Source organism: Nicotiana sylvestris, chromosome 5 (assembly GCF_000393655.2).
Source record: "Nicotiana sylvestris chromosome 5, ASM39365v2, whole genome shotgun sequence".
In the NCBI taxonomy this organism is placed as follows: Eukaryota; Viridiplantae; Streptophyta; class Magnoliopsida; order Solanales; family Solanaceae; genus Nicotiana; species Nicotiana sylvestris.
Genome location: NC_091061.1, coordinates 113,878,688 through 113,901,155, shown reverse-complemented (window position 1 = coordinate 113,901,155; position 22,468 = coordinate 113,878,688). Strand labels below are relative to the sequence as shown.

Here is a 22,468-nt window from a genome sequence, read left to right as displayed (position 1 = left end):
ACTAGTAGTCACTTGTTTCCTTCTAGTTTGATTCGTTGTCCGTTGTGCACTAGCGAGTTTTATTTAGATTGTCGTAGGTATAGTAGCTACAGTTTGGGATGATAGATTAAGGGCATGTCCTCGGGTAGGGCAGAGTGTAGGGTCGGGGTTAGGGGGTGGGATGGGAGGTAGGGGAGGTAAAGGGGGCAAGGGAGCCTATAAGTTGAGAATCGGGTCATGGAACATAGGTTCACTAACGAGTAAGTCTATAGAGTTGGCAAAGATCCTTCAGAAGAGGAAGATTAATATAGCATGTGTCCAGGAGACTAGGTGGGTTGGATCGAGGGCGAAAAATGCGGATGGGTATAAGTTGTGGTACTCTGGAGTCCGGAGAGGTAAGAATGGAGTGGGTATCTTGGTATATAGTCATCTTAGAGAGTCGGTGGTAGAGGTTAGGCGGGTGAATGATAGACTAATGACTATTAAATTGGTGGTGGGTGAGTGTACTTTAAATGTCATTAGTGCGTACGCGCCGCAAGCGGGCTTGAATGAGGAGATTAAAAGGCATTTTTGGGAGGGGTTGGATGACGTCGTTCGTAGTATTCCGCCTTCCGAGAGGTTATTCATAGGAGGAGATTTCAATGGTCATATTGGGTCGTCGGCAGGTGGTTATACTGAGGTGCATGGCGACTTTGGTTTTGGGGAGCGGAACGAAGGGGGAACTTTGCTGTTGGACTTTGCCAAGGCATTCGATCTAGTGATTGCGAACTCATGTTTTCCGAAGCGGGAGGAGCACTTGGTTACTTACCAAAGTTCGGTGGCGAAGACTCAGATTGACTATCTCATCCTCAGGAGATGCGATAGAAGGTTGTGCGAGGAATGCAAAGTTATCCCAGGAGAGACCCTTGCGACGCAGCATAGGCTTTTGGTGATGGACATTGGTATTAGGATAACGAGGAAGAAGATGTCAATACGAGGATGCTCGAGGATTAGGTGGGGCGCTTTGACTAAGGATAAAGCTCAGGATTTGGAAGGAAGGTTATCGGCAATGGGAGCTTGGAGAAGTAGTGGGGATGCAAACACTATATGGTCGACGACGGCGAACTGTATAAGGAAGGCGGTGAGAGAGGTGTTAGGGATATCTTCGGGCCGCACCGGTGGCCACAAAGGAGACTGGTGGTGGAATGTAGTTGTCCAAGGTAAAGTGGAAACAAAGAAGGCGGCTTACCTATGGTTAATAGGGAGCACTAATGAGGAGGAGAAGAGAGCGAACAATGAGAGGTATAAGGTAGCTAGGAAGGAGGCGAAGATGGCAGTGACGGAGGCTAAGACGGCAGCTTTTGCTCGTCTGTATGAGGAACTAGGGAACAAAGGCGGGGAGAAGAAGTTATTCTGAATCGCTAAGGTGAGAGAGAGGATGACTCGGGATCTGGACCAAGTAAGGTGCATAAAAGATGATGACGACAATGTTTTGATGGGGGGTGACCAAATTAAGAGGAGATGGTAGACCTACTTTCATAAACTCCTAAATGAAGAAGGGGATCAAGATATTTTACTAGGTGAATTGAGGAATGTCAACAGTCCCCATAAATTAAGTTATTGTAAGGATATTGAGGTTGATGAGGTCATGGAGGCAATGCGTAAGATGAGAAGGGGCAGAGCTACCGGGCCAGATGAAATTCCGGTTGAACTTTGGAGGTGTGTGGGAAGAGCAGGCTTGGAATGGCTTATTGGATTGTTTAATGTTATATTCAAGACTAATAGGATGCCTGAAGAGTGGAGGTGGAGTACAATGGTTCCGTTGTATAAAAACAAAGGCGATATCCAGAGTTGTAACAACTATAGGGGTATCAAATTACTGAGTCATACCATGAAAGACTGGGAGAGAGTGGTAGAAATGAGAGTGCGAAAGACAGTGTCTATTTCAGACAACCAGTTTGGGTTCATGCCGAGGCGATCTACCACAGAATATCCACCTTATTAGGAGGATGGTGGAACAATACAGGGATAAGAAGAAGGATCTCCACATGGTGTTTATTGATCTAGAGAAAGCGTACGACAGAGTTCCTAGGGAGGTCTTATGGAGCTGCTTAGAGGTTAAAGGGCCCCGACGGCCTATATTAGGGTGATTAAAGACATGTATGATGGAGCTAAGACTCGGGTTAGGACAGTAGGAGGCGACTCCAAGCACTTTCCGGTTGTTACGGGGTTACACCAAGGGTCTGTGTTCAGCCCTTTCCTATTTTCCCTGGTGATGGATGCACTAACTCATCATATTCAAGGAGATGTGCCATGGTGCATGCTATTTGCTGATGACATAGTTCTAATTGATGAGACACGAGGCGGCGTCAATGAGAGGCTAGAGGTTTGGAGACAAGCCCTTGAGTCTAAAGGCTTCAGGTTGAGCAGGACGAAGACGGAATACCTCGAGTACAAATTTGGGGCCAAGCCGACGGAAACGGGAGTGAAAGTGAGGCTTGACTCTCAAGTCATTCCTAAGAGAAGTAGTTTCAAGTACCTTGGGTCAGTTATTCAGGGGATCGGGGAGATCGCCGAGGATGTCACACACCGTATAGGGGTGGGGTGGATGAAGTGGAGGTTATCGTCGGGAGTCCAGTGTCAACGTTACTAAAAGGTAAGTTTTATAGAGCAGTGGTTAGGCCTGCCATGTTGTATGTGGCCGAGTGTTGGCCGGTTAATAACTCGCACATCCATAAGATGAAAGTAGTAGAGATGAGGATGTTGAGGTGGATGTGCAGGCATACAAGGATGAATAAGATTAGGAATGAAGATATTCAAGAGAAGGTGGGTGTGGCCCCCATAGAGGATAAGATGCGGGAAGCAAGACTCAGATGGTTCGGGCACATTCACAGGAGGAGTACTGAGGCACCGGTGAGGAGGTGTGAACGACTGGCTGTGGTGGGCACGAGGAGAGGTAGAGGGAGACCTAAGAAGTATTGGGGAGAGGTGATCAGGCAGGACATGACGCGACTTAGGATTACTGAGGACATGGCCCTTGACAGGGAATTGTAGAGGTCAAACATTAAGGTTATAGGCTAGGGGGAAGTTGTGAGTATTTCTACAGCACACTAGAGTGAGACTAGCCAGTTAGGAGTTAGTCTTAGGATGCCACTGGTCAGCTACTGATGCAGGGCTTTATCTGCTGGATATTATTATATCTTCCATCTTTTTCGTACTTCCTATATTTCTTATATTGCTGGTATTTTTATGTTATGTTATGCTATGTTATTTTATGTTATTTTATTATGAGTCTATTGATAGTACTAATATATCGTCTCTTGTCGCTGTGTTGAGCCGAGGGTCTCCTGGAAACAGGCTCTCTGCCCCTCGGGGTAGGGGTAAAGTCTGAGTACATATTACCCTCCCCAGACCCCACTTGTGGGATTATACTAGATTGTTGTTGTTGTTGTTGTTGTTGTTGGGTATAGGTTAAATGGGGGCGACCAAATAGGACGCCCCGTGCAATTTTTACGTCTCTCTTCATGTAATAAATGGGTAGGCTAATTTATGCGAAACCAAGGAATGAACAACTTTAAACTTTTCAATTAGAGAAATAAAAATAGCTTTTTTATTTTATTTTCATCACTTTTTTAATAACTTTAATGATAAAAATATTTGTTAAAGTAAAAAAAAAAAAAACTGTCCAATCCTTGCTTAGTTCCAGTTTAGAAAAGAAAAGAGTTAATAGGACTAAACTCTCTTATTCAGTTAGACAAGCGCTTTCGTCTTGCCTACTATCATATCTACACTTTAACATAATGTTGATAAGATGATAATGCAAATTCCAATAAAATAAATTGTTTTACAAAATTATCTCTTATTAATTTTAAAATGGACCAAGAAAATCTCTGAGAAAATTAATGCTTAATCCTAAAACAAAAAGAAAAAGTAATTTAACAAATTTAACACATAATTCATGAGTGTAAGTTTATACTCACCTCATGGTTGTGTTCGCGGTTTGATTTTAATCATTCTTTTATAATAAAAAAAATTCAAATGAAACCATCAATTTTTTAATAGAAGAAAATGAATAATTTTGCTTTTGTTGAATTTTTCATTCGTCTTAATTTTTTTGGATCTTTTCTCTTTATCTCGTCTTCCCACTATGAATGTTCATTATATTAGACTTTTACATTGAGGTGCGATTCAACTAAAAAAATTTATCTTATATTCTATTTCATTGTAAAAAAAAAAGAATGAAAATACTCATATAGTATAATGAAATAAGGTCAAACGTCTTCTAAATCAAATAGAACAAAATGAGTCGAATTATCAAACAATTCTTGATACACGATAGAACAGATAGATGTGGGGCAAAATTAGGTTGTCACATACTATCTTTATTTTTACACTCTTAAAATAAACTGAGGAAATGAAAACTTGTGCCGATTAAAATGAACAATTGAATTGTCACAATGGGATTTCCACCCTAGGCTGTAATGGTGCCTAACGATGTCATTAGGCAAGCCAATGGTAAATCTCCAACTTAATTATCTATCCTTTTATACTTTTAAAATTAGGAATGACATTAAGTAAATGAAATTAAATTTAGAAACCTTAAAAATATACATTCTTCCTTACCAAATCACATAATATAAATAACATGAAGCGAAGTGATAATAACATTAGGTACAACCGTGAACATCCACTAAAAATTTTCAAAACCTAGTGTCACAAGTGCACGAGCAATCTAGTAGAATATAGAAACTACTATACCTACTGTCTGAAATAAAATAGACAAAAATAATAAACATAACAAGAAGAAGACTCTGAGTGTTGCAGATCAAAGCATGGAGAGCAGCTCACCACTAAGTCTCTGGAGTGCGTATGCGCACCCGAATGACCTCCTGAAGTACCTGCCTAACTACTTGCACAATTAGTGCAGAAGTATAGTATGAGTACGTAAATCAACGCGTAACCAATAAGTATCTAGTCTAACCTTGAAGAAGTAGTAACGAGGGGTTGACAACGACACTTACTACTACTAGAGGTTCAATAACTAAAGTATATGAAACTAGATAGGCATGAAACAAAATAAGTATCGATAAAATAAGTAATTGTAACTAACATGATTCTTCAACATAATAATAATAATATTAGATCCTCAAATACCATATGTTATCTCAAACGAACAAGGAACATCAAGTAAATGTCAAGTCTTAGGTCAAGAAGGAAAGCTCATGTGTATTCTGACTCCAATCAAATATTAGGCATGAATTCTGTCGAGGTCGTACGACACGATCCATAATAATAGTATACACTACCGATGTCGTACGACCCGATTCATAGATGCATCTATACTGTCGAGGTCGTACAGTCCGATCCGTAATGTTATTTCATAGCACTACTGAGGCATACGGCCCGATCCACAGAAATAAAGAAATTTTTCGAACTATCGGTCACATAAACACAACACGATGATAGGAATACAAAGAGAACATATTTTTTACCGAGCAACCCGAGCAACCCGAAATTAATCAAACAACGTACAAACCAATCAATATATGCTCAACTGCTCATAATTTTACTATTTAGAATAATTTTCCAACCAAACTCAAAATGTCAACAAAAGTCAACCTCGGGCACACGTGCCCGAATTTCGTAATTTTTCAAAGTTACATGACCTTACAAACTCGAATACATAACTTATACCCAATTTTATAATCAATTTCGTGGTCAAATTCCATTTTTACTAATCCTTAGGTTTTCTAACAAAATTCCCAGAATTTCACTAATTTTTATGTTAAAATCTACTCATAATTTTTTTATTTAACTCATAATTTATAGAAATCACTCATCTTATAATGCTTGATGAACCCTCCCCCCCCTCAAAGAGCTCCAAAATCGCCCAAGACAAGTGAAAAGTGAAAGAAATGAGCCTAAGTCCCAAAATAAAAATGCATTCTGCCCATGCCCTTCCTCTTTGCGATCGCAGAAGCCTCCTCGCGATTACGAAGGCAAAATTTGCAGTTGCCCCAAATATCCTCTTTGTGAACGCGAGAAAGGCTTCGCCAACGCGATGCCTTACTTGGGCTACCTTACGCAAATGCGACCGGACCTACGCGAATGCGAATTTCAACCTCAAGTCCCAGCTTCTTCTTTGCGAACGCGGATGTCCTTCTTGCAAATGCGTAGCTCCACTGCCCCAAGCCTTCACGAACATGGCTTACCCAACCCAAACATGAAGCACAAAATGCCTCTAGCCCAAATATTTCATTGCCAAAGTGTGACTCCCACTGCGTTCGTGAAGAACAAAACCAGAACCATAAAAAATCTAACAACTTCAACTTCGCTCCGAGTGGTCCGAAACTCACCCGAACCACCCAAGACCCCATCCAATTATACCAAAAGTTCAAAAATACAATCCGGACCTACTTGAAGTTTCAGAACACATAAATAATATCAAAACCAAAAACCGCACCTCAAAATCAAATTAATCAACTAAACTTCAAACTTCTTCTAACCAACTCCGAACGCGACGAATCATATGTAGACAACTCGGAATGACGCCAAATTTTATGTTCAAGTCACTAGTCATTGTATGAACCTATTCCAAGGATCAGAATCCCGAACAGACATCAATAACAATAAAGTCTACTTCAAATCAACTTAGAAAACTCCAAAACCTTTAAGATGCCAACTTTTGACAATAAGCGCTGAAACACTCACAGTCTACTTGAAACTCAATCCGAACATAATCCCAAGTCCAAAATCATTATACAAACCTATTGGAACCATGAAATCTCGATTATGAGGTTATTTATTCAAAGTGTTGACTCAAGTGAAACTTGGCCACCTTAGGCCACTATAATGGAACTGAGTGTTCCGGATTCAATCTGAACCCTTCCAAAACCAAACCAACGGTCTCTGCAAGTCATTTAACAAGAAAACATCTCAAATAGACCGATGAACCTTGACTCTCATCTAGCTGAATTGTACTGTAATCAAACACATGGGACCTGTCGGCATGGTACCTCCGGAGCATAGACACATGGAATACCGGATAAACTCCCGATAGACTAGGATGCAAAGCAAGCCTGTATGAAACCTCACTAACTCACTCCAACATCTCAAATAGACCGATGAACCTCAGACTCAGCTTGCCCCTTTTTCCGAACCTCATGATATCCTTCATCACGAGACTTTCAAATGAACCTTCTTGCCCACCATAAATGACAAATCATGCTCATTCTGATTTGCATAACTCTTCTGCCTAGATTGTGCTGTGCAAAGTCGCTCCTGAATAAACTTTACCTTATCCAAGGCATCCTTTACCAAATTAGTACCATATAATCTGGCCTCGCCGGGCTCAAACCAACTGATAGGAGAATAACATCGTCGGCCATATAAGGCCTCAAATGGAGCGATCTTGATGATGGACTGATAATTGTTATTATAAGCAAATTTGGCCAATGGTAAGAATCGATCCCACTACCCTCCAGAGTTAATCACACATGTTGTGAGCATATCCTCCAGAATGTGAACTGTCTGCTCTAGCTGCCCGTCGGTCTCCGGATGAAAGACTGTGCTGAGCTCTACCCGGGGTACCCACCACACTATGTACTTCTCTCTAGAAATGCAAATTGAACTGAGTGTCTCTATCTGAAATAATGAAAATAGGCATGTCATGCAGTCGGACGATCACCTGAATATAAATTTGGACTAACCTCTCTAATGTGTATGAAGTCATCACCGGAATAAAGTATGTAGAATTGGTCAGTCTATCGGCAATGACCCAAATGACATCAAATTTCCTCAATGCCCACGACAAACAAACCACGAAATCCATAAGGATGCACTCTCACTTCCACTTCGGTATAACCATCTAGTGAAGTAATCCACCTGGCCTTTAGTGCTCGTACTTAGCCTGTTGGCAGTTAAAACATCTCTCCACATACTCAACAATGTCCTTCTTCATCCGTCTCCACCAGTAATACTGCCTCAGGTCACGATACATCTTCATGGCACCTGGATGAATGAAATAATGTGAACTGTGTGCCTTCTCTAGAATCGTCTCCCTCAGGCCATCAACACTAGGAACACGTAAACGACCCTAGAGTCGCAGAACACCATCATCTCCGATAGTAACCTCCTTGGCATCACCTTGTAATATCGTCTCTCTAAGAACCAACAAGTGTAGATCATCATACTAACGAGCTTTGATCTGCACAAATAAAGAAGACTAAGCCACAACACATACAAGAACTTGACTGGCTCTGAAATATCCAATTTCACAAGTCGGTTAGCTAAGGACTGAATGTCCAAAACCAATGGCATCTCCTCTGCTGAAATGAACGCCAAAATACACATACTCTCAGTATTTCTTCTCAAGGCATCTGTGACCACATTCTCCTTGCCCGGATGATAAAAGATGGTAATATCATAATCCTTCAGTAGCTTAAGCCACATGCACTGCCTCAAATTAAGATCCCTCTACTTAAACAGATGCTGTAAAATGCGGCGATCAGTGCAAACCTCACACAACACTCCATAAAAATAACCTCTAGATCTTTATGAACTATCGCAACCAACTCCAAATCGTGCACAATGTAATTCTTCTTGTGGGGCTTCAACTGATGAGAAGCATATGCAATAACTCTCCCCTCCTGTATTAATACACAACCCAAACCAACGTGTGAATCATCGAATACATAATATAAATCCATGAACCGAAGGGCAAAACCAACACTAGTGTTGTAGTCAATGCGGTCTTAAGCTTCTGAAATCTCGCCTCGCAATCATCGAACCATCTAAACTTAGCACATTTCCGGGTCAATCTAGTCAAAGGAGTTGTACTAGATGAGAAGCCCTCCACAAACCGACAATAATAACCTGCTAACCCCAAGAAGCTCCTGAGCCAATGTTGAACTACCTCGATCTTTCTAGGATCCACCTTAATACCCTCATTTGATACGACATACCCCAAGAAAGCTATAGAATCTAATTAGAACTCGCACTTGGAGAACTTAGCATATAGATTTTGTTCCCTCAGAGTCTAAAGCACTATCCTCAAATACTGGTTGTGCTCCTCCATGTTATGGGAGTACATCAATATTTCATCAATAAAGACAATGACAAATGAGTCAAGATATGGCATGAGCACCTGATTCATCAAATCCATAAATACTGCTATGGCTCAAGCCGAAGGACATTACTAGAAACTCATAGTGCTCATATCTAGTTCGGAAAATGTCTTTAGTATATCCGAAGTACGAATCCTCAGCTAATGATACCCTGATCTCAAGTCGATCTTCGAGAATACTCTAGCACCCTACAGCTGATAAAATAAATCATCAATGCACGACAATGTATACTTATTTTGATGGTGACTTTGTTCAGCTGGTGGTAGTCAATGCACATCCGTATACTCCCATCCTTATTCTTCACAAATAATATCGGTGCACCCTAAGGTGACATACTCAGCTTGATGAATCCCTTGTCAAGCAACTCCTGAAGCTGCTCCTTCAAACCTCTCAACTCCGCTAGAGCCATACGATAAGGCAAAATAGAGATAAACTGGGTGCCTGGTGCCAAATTAATACCAAAATTGATATCACAATCGGTGGCATGCATGGTAGATCAGCATGAAGTACACCGGAAAACTCCCGCACTACAAGCACTGAATCTATCATGGGAGCCTCCACAGTAGTATCCCGAACAAAGGTAATATAGGCAAAACAACTATTCCCGACCATATGTTGAGCCTTCAAGAAGGAGATAACCCGATTGGATGTACTAATAGATGAGCCTCTCCACTCTAACCTAAGCAACTCTAGCATCGTCAAGGTAATAGTCTTGGCATGACAATCGAGATGGTTTGGTACGGAGACAACTACTCCATGCCCAGTATGACCTCGAAGTCAATCATATCGAGCAATAGAAGATCCACTCTGGTCTCATGACCATAGAAAGGTCACTACACAGGACCGGTAAACCTGATCCACAACAACAGAATCACCCACTAGCGTGGACACATATACAGGAACAACCAATAGTTACTTTTTCTCACAAGGTTTTGAAGCTCGATTTTGAGCGATTGGAGGGGTTTTCACTACTTGGATTGAGGTAAGTATTTTTGACTCAGATTTGTTTGTGTTTCATGATTCTAACCTTGAATTTAGAGATTGTTTGAGGAATCAAATTAAAGAAATTGGGGACTTTAGTAAAAACTTTTCTAAATCATAAATTGATGATTTGAGGTTGGAATTGGATGAAATTGTTATGGTGGGACTCGTATCGAAATGGGTATTTGAAATTAGTGTGTTTTGTAGGGTTTCGAGGTACCAGCCGGGGGTTGACTTTCTGATTTTTGTTAAAGATCGAAGTTTTATTTTTCAGAATCATTTCCTATGGCTTTTATTTATGTTATTAAGTTATTTTGGCTAGATTTGAGCCATCCGAAGTTTATTTTATTGGGGAATGGCTTCTTATAGTATCGATTTAGCTTATTTGAGGTAAGTGTCTTGCCTAACTTTATTGGGGGAATTTTTCCTAATAAAATGATATTGTTTGCTACATGTGGGGGTGATGTATATGGGAGGTGATGAGCATATATGCATGTGCCAAGGTTATCCATGCTCGAGTAGATTATACGGTTCTTTGTGCCTTGTTGAAATATATAATTTTCTTTCCTTATATTTTACTCGACTTTTATAATAATATGAATATAAATTTCAATACTAGAAATCAGATTCAGCTTATTATAACTTGATTAAATTTGAAGAACTCCTTGTGAAACTGTTGATGTGATAAATTCGGTCATCACTATACCTAATCACAATTACATGTTTATGACCGTAATTCGAAAGTACTTGGGTTCCATACTTATGTTGAAAAGCATGTTTGAGCTTTGTCGAGATACTTGAACAATGGGGTTCATGAGGTTTATTGAATTGTTTATTGGTTCAAGAGATGTGATTCATGTTCACATGGTGTATTTGCGTAACCACTCTTCTTGATGTTATCCATGCTTCCTATTTGCTTATTGTTTGATATACATTTGCTTGGTGAGGAAGAGTGTAAATCACGAAGGGTGATGTTGTGCCATTTTATATACATTATCATGTGAAGAAGAATGTAAAGCACGAAGGTGATACCGTGCCATTGCATATACATTATCATGTGAGGAAGAGTGTAAAGCACGAAGGGTGATGCCGTTCCATTTTATATATATTATTACGCACGAAGGATAATGTCGTGCCATTGTTTTATATTATCATGTAAGAAAGAGAGTAAAAGCATGAAGGGTGATGTCGTGCAATTGCTTTTATATTACAATGCGAGGATGAGAGTTCATGGTACAAAGGGTGTTTCCGTGCAGGCGAGGACAAGAGACATGCATTACATTGTGATATCTTTCCCTTGCGTATGCATTAATGTCTTTGTTCTGAGCGGTCATTGTTACACCTATGCTTTCTATGTGACTTGTTGTTGTTTTCCAGTCTTTTGCCTTCTACCTTAATTGTTATTGTTCTATCCATGCCTTCTATCTGTTTATCTTGGCAGGATCATGCTTTCCTTCTTGTTTGTTATATTTACATCTATGCTTTTTCTTGTTTGTTCCACTTTCATCTAAACCTTCTACCATTCTAGTTAGTGGAATATATGTTCTCCTACCTTAATTTCTATAATTACGTTTGTGCCTCCCACATTGTCTGTTACCGTTGTCCATATGCTCCACCTTGTTCGTTATTGCTATTTGTGTACTTTCCACTTTGTTGTTATTGTTATTTGCATTTCTTTTACCTGGTTGGTACTGTTATATATATGCTTGGTTAGTATGATATAAATGCACGAAGGGTATTGCCATGCCAATTGATTTGACATACATTCATATATTTGGTAAGGATGAGATAAATGCACGAATGATGTTGTCGTTCCATTTGATTTGATATCCTCATATTATGAAGATTCGTGGGTTTACTATGTTGTTTGGTGGTTATTTATTTAAGAAGAGGGTTGGTTGCGATATTGAGGAAACTGACCATGATTTCTTTTAGTAATCATTTACTGCTTCGCATATTTGCTCTTGCATTGTTCTATGTTATTCCTATCATTGTTTCTATTGCAAATCTAACTGAACATGTTATATTAGAGTATCTTTTGACTTATAAAACCTCGCCACTACTTCAGCGAGGCCAGTCAAGATACTTACTGAGTACATGTGGTCGGTTGTACTCATACTATACTTCTGCATCTTGCGTTCACATCTTGGAGCTGCGTAGCCGTGGAAGACAGAACCTTGCATTGAAGGCGTACTTGCATTCCAAATTAGAGATACCTCTTGTTCATGGTAGTTTAGGATTCATCTATGCTTATGTAAACTTCAAACATATATTATATTTATTCTTCATATCGGCTTTGTAAATCTAAATCGTAGGAGCTCATGCCTTGTACTACCAGTCCTTGGGGTAGTTGTATTGAATTCCATTATAGATTCTATTGTATATATTATTGATTTCTCAATTTAGCTGTAACTTATATTACTTGGCTTACCTAACGGGTTGGATTAGGTGCCATCACGACTTAGTGGGATTTTGAGTCGCAACAATCAAAACCAACCATACACGCAAATTTTAATGCCTAATATGAAAGTGCTCAAACTCTCAGACCCCTGAACGAAGTGCTAAAGCTCAAAATGACGGGTTGAGTCATTACAAAAGCTCTTGGATGCAGATGGGTTTATACTGTAAAATACAGCTCAGATAGGATTATTGGGCGACATAAAGCTCGTCTAGTTATATTTGGAAATCATCAAATAGAAGGGATTGACTTTACTGAAATATTTGCTACGGTGACTTAGATGGTAACTATGAGCACGTTCTTGCTAGTGGCTGATGCGAAAAATTAGGAATTGCATCAAATGAACATGCACAATGCTTTCCTGCACGAGGATCTTCAATAGGAGGTCTATATGAAGCTACCACCTAGGTTTCGGGTTGCGAGTCGGGAGAAATTGAGCAGAATTTAAAAATATCTATATAGGTTGAAGCAAGCATTGTGATATTGGTTTGCTAAGTTGTTGAATGCCTTGAAAAATTACGGATTCAAGCATTTATACTATGATTATTCTCTATTTACTCTACAAAGAGGTGAATTTCAAATAAATGTTCTTGTTTATGTTGATAACTTGATTATTTCGGACAATGAATCTGCAGCTATCTGCAAGTTCAAAACATATATCGTTGAAATGTTTTCACATGAAGGATTTGGATCATTTAAAATATTTTTGGGTGTTGAGATATCAAGAAACTCTGATGATATATTCTTGAGCCAATGTAAACCCACCTTACATATTATCTCGGAGGTAGGATTATTGGATGCTAAGCTTGCGGGAGTTCCTTTGGAGCAGAATCATCGGCTAGCGCGGGCAAATGATCGAGACCTAGAAGACTTTGAATGTTAACGTCGTTGGATGAGACAACTCGTCTATTTTTGTTTCACAAGGCTAGAATTGTCTTATTGCTTGCATGTTTCTCTTAGTTCATGCAACATCCGAAAAAGGAACTTGGGAAGAAGCTTTGTGAGCTGTCCGTTACTTGAATGGGAATCCAGGACAAGATATTTTATGCGTAAAAAATATGATCTACGTCTCTATGGATGATGTGACTCTGATTGGGATGGATGCTCTTTGACTCGACGAGCTCTCACATGTTGGTTTGTTTCTTTAGGTAACTCACCCATATCTTAGAAGACCAAGAAGCAACATATTGTATCTCGATCCTCTACATTAGCCAAATACCATCCATGGCAATGACAATTTGTGAGCTGAAATGGTTGAAGAACATATTGTCTCGCTTGGGAGTGACATTAAACTCACAAATTCATCTTTACTGTGACAATCAAGCAGCGTTGCACATAGCCAAAAATTCGGTGTTCCCTTGAAAGAACCAAGCATATTGAAGTAGATTGTCATTTTGTTAGAGACGAGATAGTCAGTGGGAATATTTGTACTAGATTTGTTACTTCGTATGAATAAGCGGCGAATATCTTCACAAAGGCATTGGGAAAATCACAATATAATTATCTCTTGCGCAAGTTGGACATTCGTTATCCGCATATATGGTAAATATAGAATTTGTATTATATTAGCTTCTCTTGTGTTAATCTTGCTTACCATATTTTTAGGACTCTCTCTTTGACATCAATGGAAAACAGAAGCTTTTCCCTTCTTCCTTGACCGACACCTAGTCTATATTTTGGCATGTTCTATATTAGTGGCATAGTTCGACATTTAGTCCATATGCTTTTTCTGTAATTAAAGTGAGACATTTAATTCTCCAATGGGTGAATTTTGGAAATTTTCAGAAAAAGCTTTTCCAAATGAAAGAGTAGAAAGTACGTTAGACTAAAGTTTTTTTTTTTTGTTTTTGTTTTTTTGCAAAGACTAAAGTTTGTACGGTGGGAAACTTTTGAGAATGCTTTGGGCTAAAGTACTAGCAATATTTGTAAAACCTTACCTTTATATTGTTTTTGGTTCTGAAAAACATTTTGGTTTGGTGTTCAACATTATAATGTTTGATTGACGCAAAACACTGTTCTTTTTTCCAATTTAGGAAATCTTAGAAATACAGTAGAAGGCCCCCTCTTGAATACCGATTGTTCCTTAAAAATAAAGGATATCTTTAATGGTAAAAATTGAAACTTTAATAAAATCTCTCTTAACATCTCTAATGACATTAAGGAGAACATCTTCAAGATAAGAATTCGTCTAAAGGGACCAATGAGTGACATTCCAATATATGGTCTCTAACTACAAAGGGAATATTTACGACCAAAACTTGCTACAATTTTATAGAACCTCCAACGGATACCCAAATAGATTTCAAATGGATTTGGGATTTAGCGTGTCCTAATAAAATCAAATTTTGTTTATGGCAATGTCTCAATAATGGGATACCATGTAGGAAATACGTGGCAAGAATTGGTTTAAACATTGATCCAAATTGCCCTATATGCAAATGTAAAGAAGAGGAATCCATAACCCATATTTTCTTTAACTGCAAAGCCACTAAACCATTTTGGGACAGTCTTGGGTGGCAAAATTTCTATAAAGCTCAAGATGAACACTGGCTTATTCAATTAAAAGCTTTTGACTACCCAATAAAAAATAAATTTATAAATTGGACTTCTTTCTTTCCATTTGCCATCTAGTACATTTGGTTAAATAAAAATAACAACAATCAAAACAATACTGAAAATCCTATCAATGGTGACCATATTATTCAAAGGGCTACTGAATTCAAACTTCTCACTGAAAAAAGTATAAACACTTCTGAAAAAATTCCCATTAAAATTAGATGGCATAAACCATCAAAAGGATGGTTTAAACTAAATATAGATGATAGCTTCAATAGTAATAACAAAAAATGTGGCCTGGGAGGTGTATTCAGGAATGCCAATGGAAATTGGGTAGTTGGTTTTGCAAAATCATCTCGTGCTAGTGGATCATTACAAGCAGAAATCAAGGTACTCCTACAGGGACTCAAAACAGCACAAGCGTGAGGAATGTTCCCTCTTGAAATAGAGACAGACTCCACTGAGGTAATCCAGTCTATCCAACAAGGCAACATATTATATGATGACATTGTTAATGAATACGGGTTGTTAATGCACCAACAGAAGGAGATAACCCTCCAGCACGCATTCAGGCAGAGGAATAACATAGCTCATCAAATGGCAAAGAAGACTGCTGATCTAACAAAGGGGAAAAAACTTTTTGTTGAACCACCATCTTATGTAAAATGTCTTGTGGAAAGTGAACTAGTAGAACACTATATTTTTGTAAAGTTTCTTTCTTATGATGCTTGCAATACCCTAGCAAGCATAGGCAATCAAGTGTCCTTAGTGACACCAAGTATGAAAGTCATGTTCAGAGCTACTTAGTTTTTAATATATATATATTTCCTGTTTGCTCAAAAAAAAAAATACTGTTGTTTTTGTTCTTTTTTTTTTTAATAATTTTTATTGAAAATTATTAAACCAAAGATACACTAATTTCGCAATATTATGTTTCGAAGTTTTTCCGATAACTAGCTTTTTGAAACTAATCAAACCAAATACCAACGCCACTTCCAGGAGGAAAAAAAAACTTGCTCCCTCCATTCCATTCTATATGTGATAGTGTATTAATGAACAATATATTTAAGAAAAAAAGAACTTTTTTTTTAAAAAAACAACTTGGGATCTTAAACAAAAAGTAGACATATATTTTACTTTAACTTATTTCATTAAGTATAAAATAAAACATGTATAATTAAATTATGTAGTACTAACTATAAAATTTATTAACTTTCTTTTCGAAACAAACTAATAATAATATAAAAAGGAACAATATACATAAAATGTGACCGAGAAATAATTTCTTATTTTGTTCATGTCGATTTCTATAAGGGGTCGTTGGTATGATGGATAAACAAAAATAAACTAGGTTTAAAAATTTAGTATCGCTTTATCCCTTGTTTGGTTACTAATTCTGGAATAAGTTATTACAGAATTAAAAATAATATCGGGATAACTTATATTTGTCAGAGGGTGGAATAGTAATTTCAGGATAAAGTAATAAAATTGATAATTTTCGAATTAATACAATATACCAAACAATCAAGACGAAAAATAATCCTAGAATAATTAATTACAGCATAACTAATCCCAACATAACTAATACAAGCATAAATTGTATTCAAACCAAACGAGCCCTAAGTGCTTGTGCCCCAAAATTCAAAGACGGCAACTTATTCAATGATTCACCATCAAAGCCAATTAGATAATGACAACTAGGTTGCTGTTTGAAATCAATGGAATATAATAGGAACATAGAAAATGAAATTGGATCCCGCTTTCAAGAGGCAGGTGAATCCAACTATTCCATATGCTAACATATCTGAATTCCACCATTGATATAGAGAGTTGGGCAATGGCATTATTGATTCAAGTGCTTATCAGTTTCTTAGTTGTTCAACAATGTTTCCAGAAAAGTGACGCTCAACTAATGCTTCAAATTCCTGCACTAAGCAAGTGTGGATTCGATAAGATATATCAGCTGGGTGACTCACTTTCAGATACAGGGAATTTCATCAGACTAAGCATTTGGGGATCTGTTTCTCCATTTGCAAAGCTTCCTTATGGTGTAAATTTCTTCAAGAAAGGAACTGGCCGCGCTTCTGATGGAATGATTATCATTGATTTCATAGGTACGCTACTGCCTACTACTGCTTATTTCTAAATAGACTATTGATTTCTATCAAAAGAAGGTTTTCTTGTTTAGCTACTTATGCTTCAGTTTTCTGTTTTTCTCTGGGTAGGGGGATCGGTTGAAACTGGCTAAGGGTGGCTAGGAATAGACCACTAAAAGAATTATTCTTTGCATTTTGCATCTTTAGTATATGCAACTTATCTTTTTGTGAAAAAAAAAAACAAATGGAGGAAGGTACAATAGGAGCATATAATATAAAGAAACTGTAGTTGTTGTTGCCAGAGGCAGCAAAAACAACTTATTTTTTAGTAATCTGCTCAATTCAAATGGGTTATATTATGACCCGTTTCTCTAATTCACGAACTGACTTCAAATGATCCATCAAATTATTTGTTTATGCAGCTTAAACCAAATAATCTAAAGGGTCAAGATGTAGCCCAAACCCAAATAAGCAAAATCTAGTTTGGGTATTGAGAATTATGTAAATAAAAAGAATTTAAACTAACACACTAACTTTTCACGTTTTCTTTCAAAAAGCAAAATAGTAAAGGAGAGAATGTTGTGTCATGTTGGATGGTGTATTATGACCAGTTATTTGATTCAAGCAAATTTAGATCGGGTTTATTGACTCCTTTACCAATCTAATCTGTTTTGACCAATCGAAGGTTGATCAACCCGCTCATTTGACATCTCTAGTTATTGCTATCAAACGCAGTAATAATATCTGTTTCCCCCTCTATTTATTTTTCTCTCCACAACATCAGACAACCTTTTTATCCAAAACACATGTCTTCAACAGCTAAGTCTGTGGTTTCCACGTTTCTCAATCATTCTCTTTCATTTCACTGACATCAATGTCAAATCAAATAGACAATGACTTTTCCGAATCCTAAAGAAAATTCACAGCTCAACAGAGTATCATTATGATTTATTACCCGTTTTGTTGAAGGTTTTCGTGTCTTCAACCTTAGATCCAACCCCTTAGTAATGGAATCTTGAGTATAGTCTTCCATCAAGAAGTTCTCTAAGGACATTTTCTTTAGTTAAAAAGTTGAAGATGCTACACAGGCATTGAAGTAATTCAAGCGGAAAAAAATTTAGTCTATTGAGGCTCTCTTTTTTTTTTTTTTTTTTTTTTTGTGAAGAAAGTTAGTCTATGAGACTTGTTTTGCAGAAGCAGATGCTTTGCAATTACAATTTGAATTACCACTCGTTGAAGATCCTCACAAGCGAATGAACTCCTTGATTTCACACCCTATATATCCTCTAGATACAAAGCATTATATCTCAAACCACAAAAGTACTGTTATAAAGACAAATTTTTAGGAAACTCTATAAATTTTCTTCTCATTTATCTTTATACACTCACGCTTTACCTATTTATAACCAATTGATGGATACAGAAGGCAAAAATAAAGTGGAAATGGTAATCATTAATAACTTCTTGAAGGATTTATACATTTACTAGTACGTTGCACTTCTCTTTCTTGTTTCCAGTAATGAAAAAATTTATATTCTTTTGATTTACAGCACTCGAATCTGGTCTTCCTCTGCTAAATCCTTACATGGATCAAAATGCAAATTTTGCGCATGGTGCAAATTTTGCAGTAATAGGAGCTACTGCTTTAGAAGCCGGAGTCCTAGCAGAGAAGAAAATTTTCAATCCACTCGGCAATGGTTCATTAGATATGCAACTTGGTTGGATGTCTTCACATTTCCAGTACACTTGCCATAATGGTAATTAATTTTCTTCTTCACATTTCGGAAAACTATTGCAAAAGACTGACATTCTTTGACCACAGCTAATATGCTAAAAGAAAGTCACATTGACTAGCATTTTTTATCTTTCTTCTTATCCTCTTCTGTAATTGTTGTTGCTAGACTGCTCAGAGTATCTTAAGAGTTCTCTCTTCCTGGTCGGAGAAATAGGAGGAAATGAGTTCTTTTACGGCTTAACCCAAGGTAAAACAATGGAAGAGTTGAGAAATATGGTGCCAGAAGTTGTTCAAAATATTGTAGAAGCTGTTAATGTGAGTTATCCCATGTCTCTGTTTTTAGTTTTAAAGAGAATTTATAATAAAAAAGAAGGAGAGAGAGAGAGAGAGATGAGAAGGAGGATTACCACCCTTATATCTACTTCCACCAAGTTTGGACAGAAAAATAAAACGCTCTCCTTTTATTTTTCTTAGGTTTGATTTTTCTAACTTAAGTGTTTGAATTTAGTTTTAGAAAAACTAATTTTGACTTTGTTGTCAGAGGATTGTGAAAGAATTATTCTCCTCAGATAAAATATCCTTTTGTAAGTTGTCTCCAATAAATGTCTTTTTGAGTGACATGATTTTATTTTGTGTTTTGTACAGAAGATGTTTAAATAACTCATCATACAGATGACTTCATGAATTTGATGGCACTGCATGTTTTCAAACATAAGCAGTTGAAGCCGATAGTTCAATCATAGGGTGGTAATGCATGAAATGCACAGAGGAACTTTGTTATACGTTTTTGATTTCTAGTCTTTTTCTTTCTTGATTTTGTTTGCTGATAAATTGATTGCATCTTTCAGACAGTTACTGGTTTTGGCGCTATTCGAATTTTTATTCCTGGCAATTTCCCCATTGGTTGTCTCCCGATGACCTTAACAACATTCTTGACCAACAACTCTATGGCATATGATGAAAACTATTGCTTGAAAGATTTAAATAGTTTGGCGATATTCTACAATGAGAATCAGCAACAAGCCATCGAAGACTTGAAGAAAAAGAATCCGAATGTAACACTCATCTATGGTGATTACTACAATGCCTATCAGTGGCTTCTGCAAAATACTGTGAATCATGGTTAGTCCTTCAAACATTGCTATTGTCATTTGAACGTATTGGACTCCAAAGTGAGTCTTTTATGCTAATTTGCTTGTAAAAAAGATATCATTTCTCACTCAATCTTAGGAAAAAAAAATGGAAATAAGAATAAAACCATATTCATGTATGTTGCTTAACAAAGTTTCTTAATCGAAAAATACAGGATTTGACCAAAACTCTCTACGAAAAGCTTGCTGCGGAGAAGGAGGTTATTATAATTATGATGCAAAGAGACACTGTGGATTTCCAGGAGTCCCAGTTTGTGCAGACCCTAGTACTTATATCAGTTGGGATGGAGTCCATTTGACAGAAAAAGCCTACAGTTTGATTGCAAGGTGGCTAATTGATGACATTTTACCCCAATTGGAATGCTAAGTTTATGTGCTTGCTTTTTCTTTGCAAAGCACAATATAGAATACCACTAGTTGACTCTTTTTCTTTTCCTTTTTCTCAATTCTGTGTTTCCTTCTCATGTATTTGATCTGAAAAAGCTTGTAAGAAGAGAGCTCATAAATCTTAGTATGAACTTTTGACAATTACATTTTAGGGATAATTACACTGCCGAGGCACTTTTGATTCCTCAATTATTATAAAATTTTGATTGTTATATTTTCACTCTCGAACCTTGAATTGGTTATTGTCCCATTACATAATAAATACCTTATATTCAGATTGTTTTTAGAACTATATAAACCTCAAATATGGAGTTACAATATAAATTTAATATAGCACATACATAATTACAAGATTTGACAGCTAATACTCCCTTAATTATGAAGTGTAAGCGGAAGGATAAATAGTGCCAATTTTATTTAATAATCTCACCCTCCCAAAAGAATGATAAAAGTTCGGATTTCGAGAGCCAAACGAGTTGTTCTCTGGCTGTAATTTTTTCATATATCTTTTATATATTTTGAATTATTAATTATTGTGACTTGTAGTACTTTTTATGGAGTTTCCAAAAAAGTAAATTTTGTTTCAAAAATTTGAAGTTTCTATATCCAAATTTGCGATCAAAATTAAGAATTTTCACTCTCGAAATCTGAATTCTATTACTTTTATTGTATCATTTTATCCTTAATGAAAGATTTATATGAATGCTAAAGGAAACGTTAAGACCACCAAGAAACTTAAAGGCACCTTTATACCCGTCTTAATATAGGTGCATTGCGCGTGTACTCTATCTCAATGAGTATAATTTTTTTCCAAAATATTACACAAATATTAAATTAAAAATTGTAATTGAGTTATATAGTAAAAGTGTATATTTCTAAAGATAATGAGTAGTTCCAACTAAATAATTAATTATTGCTACCCCAAAATTTCGAGTTCCCAAGTGTTTTAACGATATTGTACTTTTGCATCATCTTTGAAGTGTACCCACATTTTATTGTTATCTACATATGAAATAACTTATTAATTATTGTTGTTCATTAATAAAGATTGCAATATGATTGTCAAACTTTCTTTAACGTTTTGTAATATGTGCCATTTACCTATATCACACTTCACGACGCACAATTAAGGATCACATAGCTTCCCAGGCTTTGATTGAGAATCCTGCTCGAATGAGCCTCAAAGTATCACAGTTCGAATGAGCCTCAAAGTATCACAGTTCTATGATAATGTGATTGACCCGAAAGTTCATCACTTGTTTTAGAAATAAATCTCGTGTTTCGAGGCTTGAAACCTTCTTTTTACCTCACCTCGATTTGGTACGTGGTCCAGACCTATATCCGGAAAGTCTTTTATGTAAAAATATGAGAAATAGAGATTTCTAGAGTTAAAATATGATTTTTGGTTGACTTTGGTCAACATTTTGAGCAAACGGACCCGGATCCGTGTTCCGACGATCCCGGGAGGTTTGCAGTAAAATATGGGATTTGAGCGTATGCCCGGAAATGAATTCCGAGGTCCCAAGCCTTAGAAATCAATTTTTGAAAGAAATTGTTTTGCTGAATTATCTATGAAATAAAGAGAAGAATTAATGTTTGAAACCATTGGTATCGGGCCTGTATTTTGGTTCCGGAGTCCGGTACAAACTTGTTATAGTATTTAAAGGATAACTGTGAAATTTGGTGAAAAATGGATTTTATTTGACGTGATTGGGGCCTCCGGTCGAAGAGTTATGAACTTTAAAGTGTTCTTGATGAAAATGATGAGTTTTGAGGTTTAATTCGTAGTTTTACATGTTATTTTCATGATTTGGTTGCACGAGCAAGTCTGTATGTTGTTTTTAGGTTGGTATGCATGTTTGGTTTGGAGCCCCGAGGGCTCGGGTGAGTTTTGGATAGGCCACGGAGTGAAATTTGGACTTAGGAAGTTGCAGGTTTTTAACTGGGTATGTTGCAGGCCTGCAGGTTCCGCATTTGCGAAGCCTGGCTCGCAAATACGAGAATTATGTCACAAATGCGAA

General features: G+C 37.2%; 2 protein-coding genes across 2 annotated transcripts; both read left to right on the top strand.

Moving 5' to 3' along the window:
• Positions 1–454: 454 nt before the first annotated feature.
• On the top strand, positions 455–3,012 carry LOC138869180 (uncharacterized). Its single transcript, XM_070146777.1, has 2 exons — positions 455–1,260; positions 2,739–3,012. Exons 1-2 carry the CDS (start codon positions 455–457, stop codon positions 3,010–3,012), a joined length of 1,080 nt encoding a protein of 359 aa, XP_070002878.1.
• A 13,660-nt stretch (positions 3,013–16,672) lies between these two features.
• On the top strand, positions 16,673–20,661 carry LOC104225916 (GDSL esterase/lipase At5g03980-like). The gene is made up of 5 exons (XM_009777794.2): positions 16,673–17,192; positions 18,725–18,931; positions 19,076–19,224; positions 19,758–20,031; positions 20,216–20,661. Exons 1-5 carry the CDS (start codon positions 16,871–16,873, stop codon positions 20,425–20,427), a joined length of 1,164 nt encoding a protein of 387 aa, XP_009776096.1. The 5' UTR covers positions 16,673–16,870; the 3' UTR covers positions 20,428–20,661.
• Positions 20,662–22,468: the final 1,807 nt, after the last annotated feature.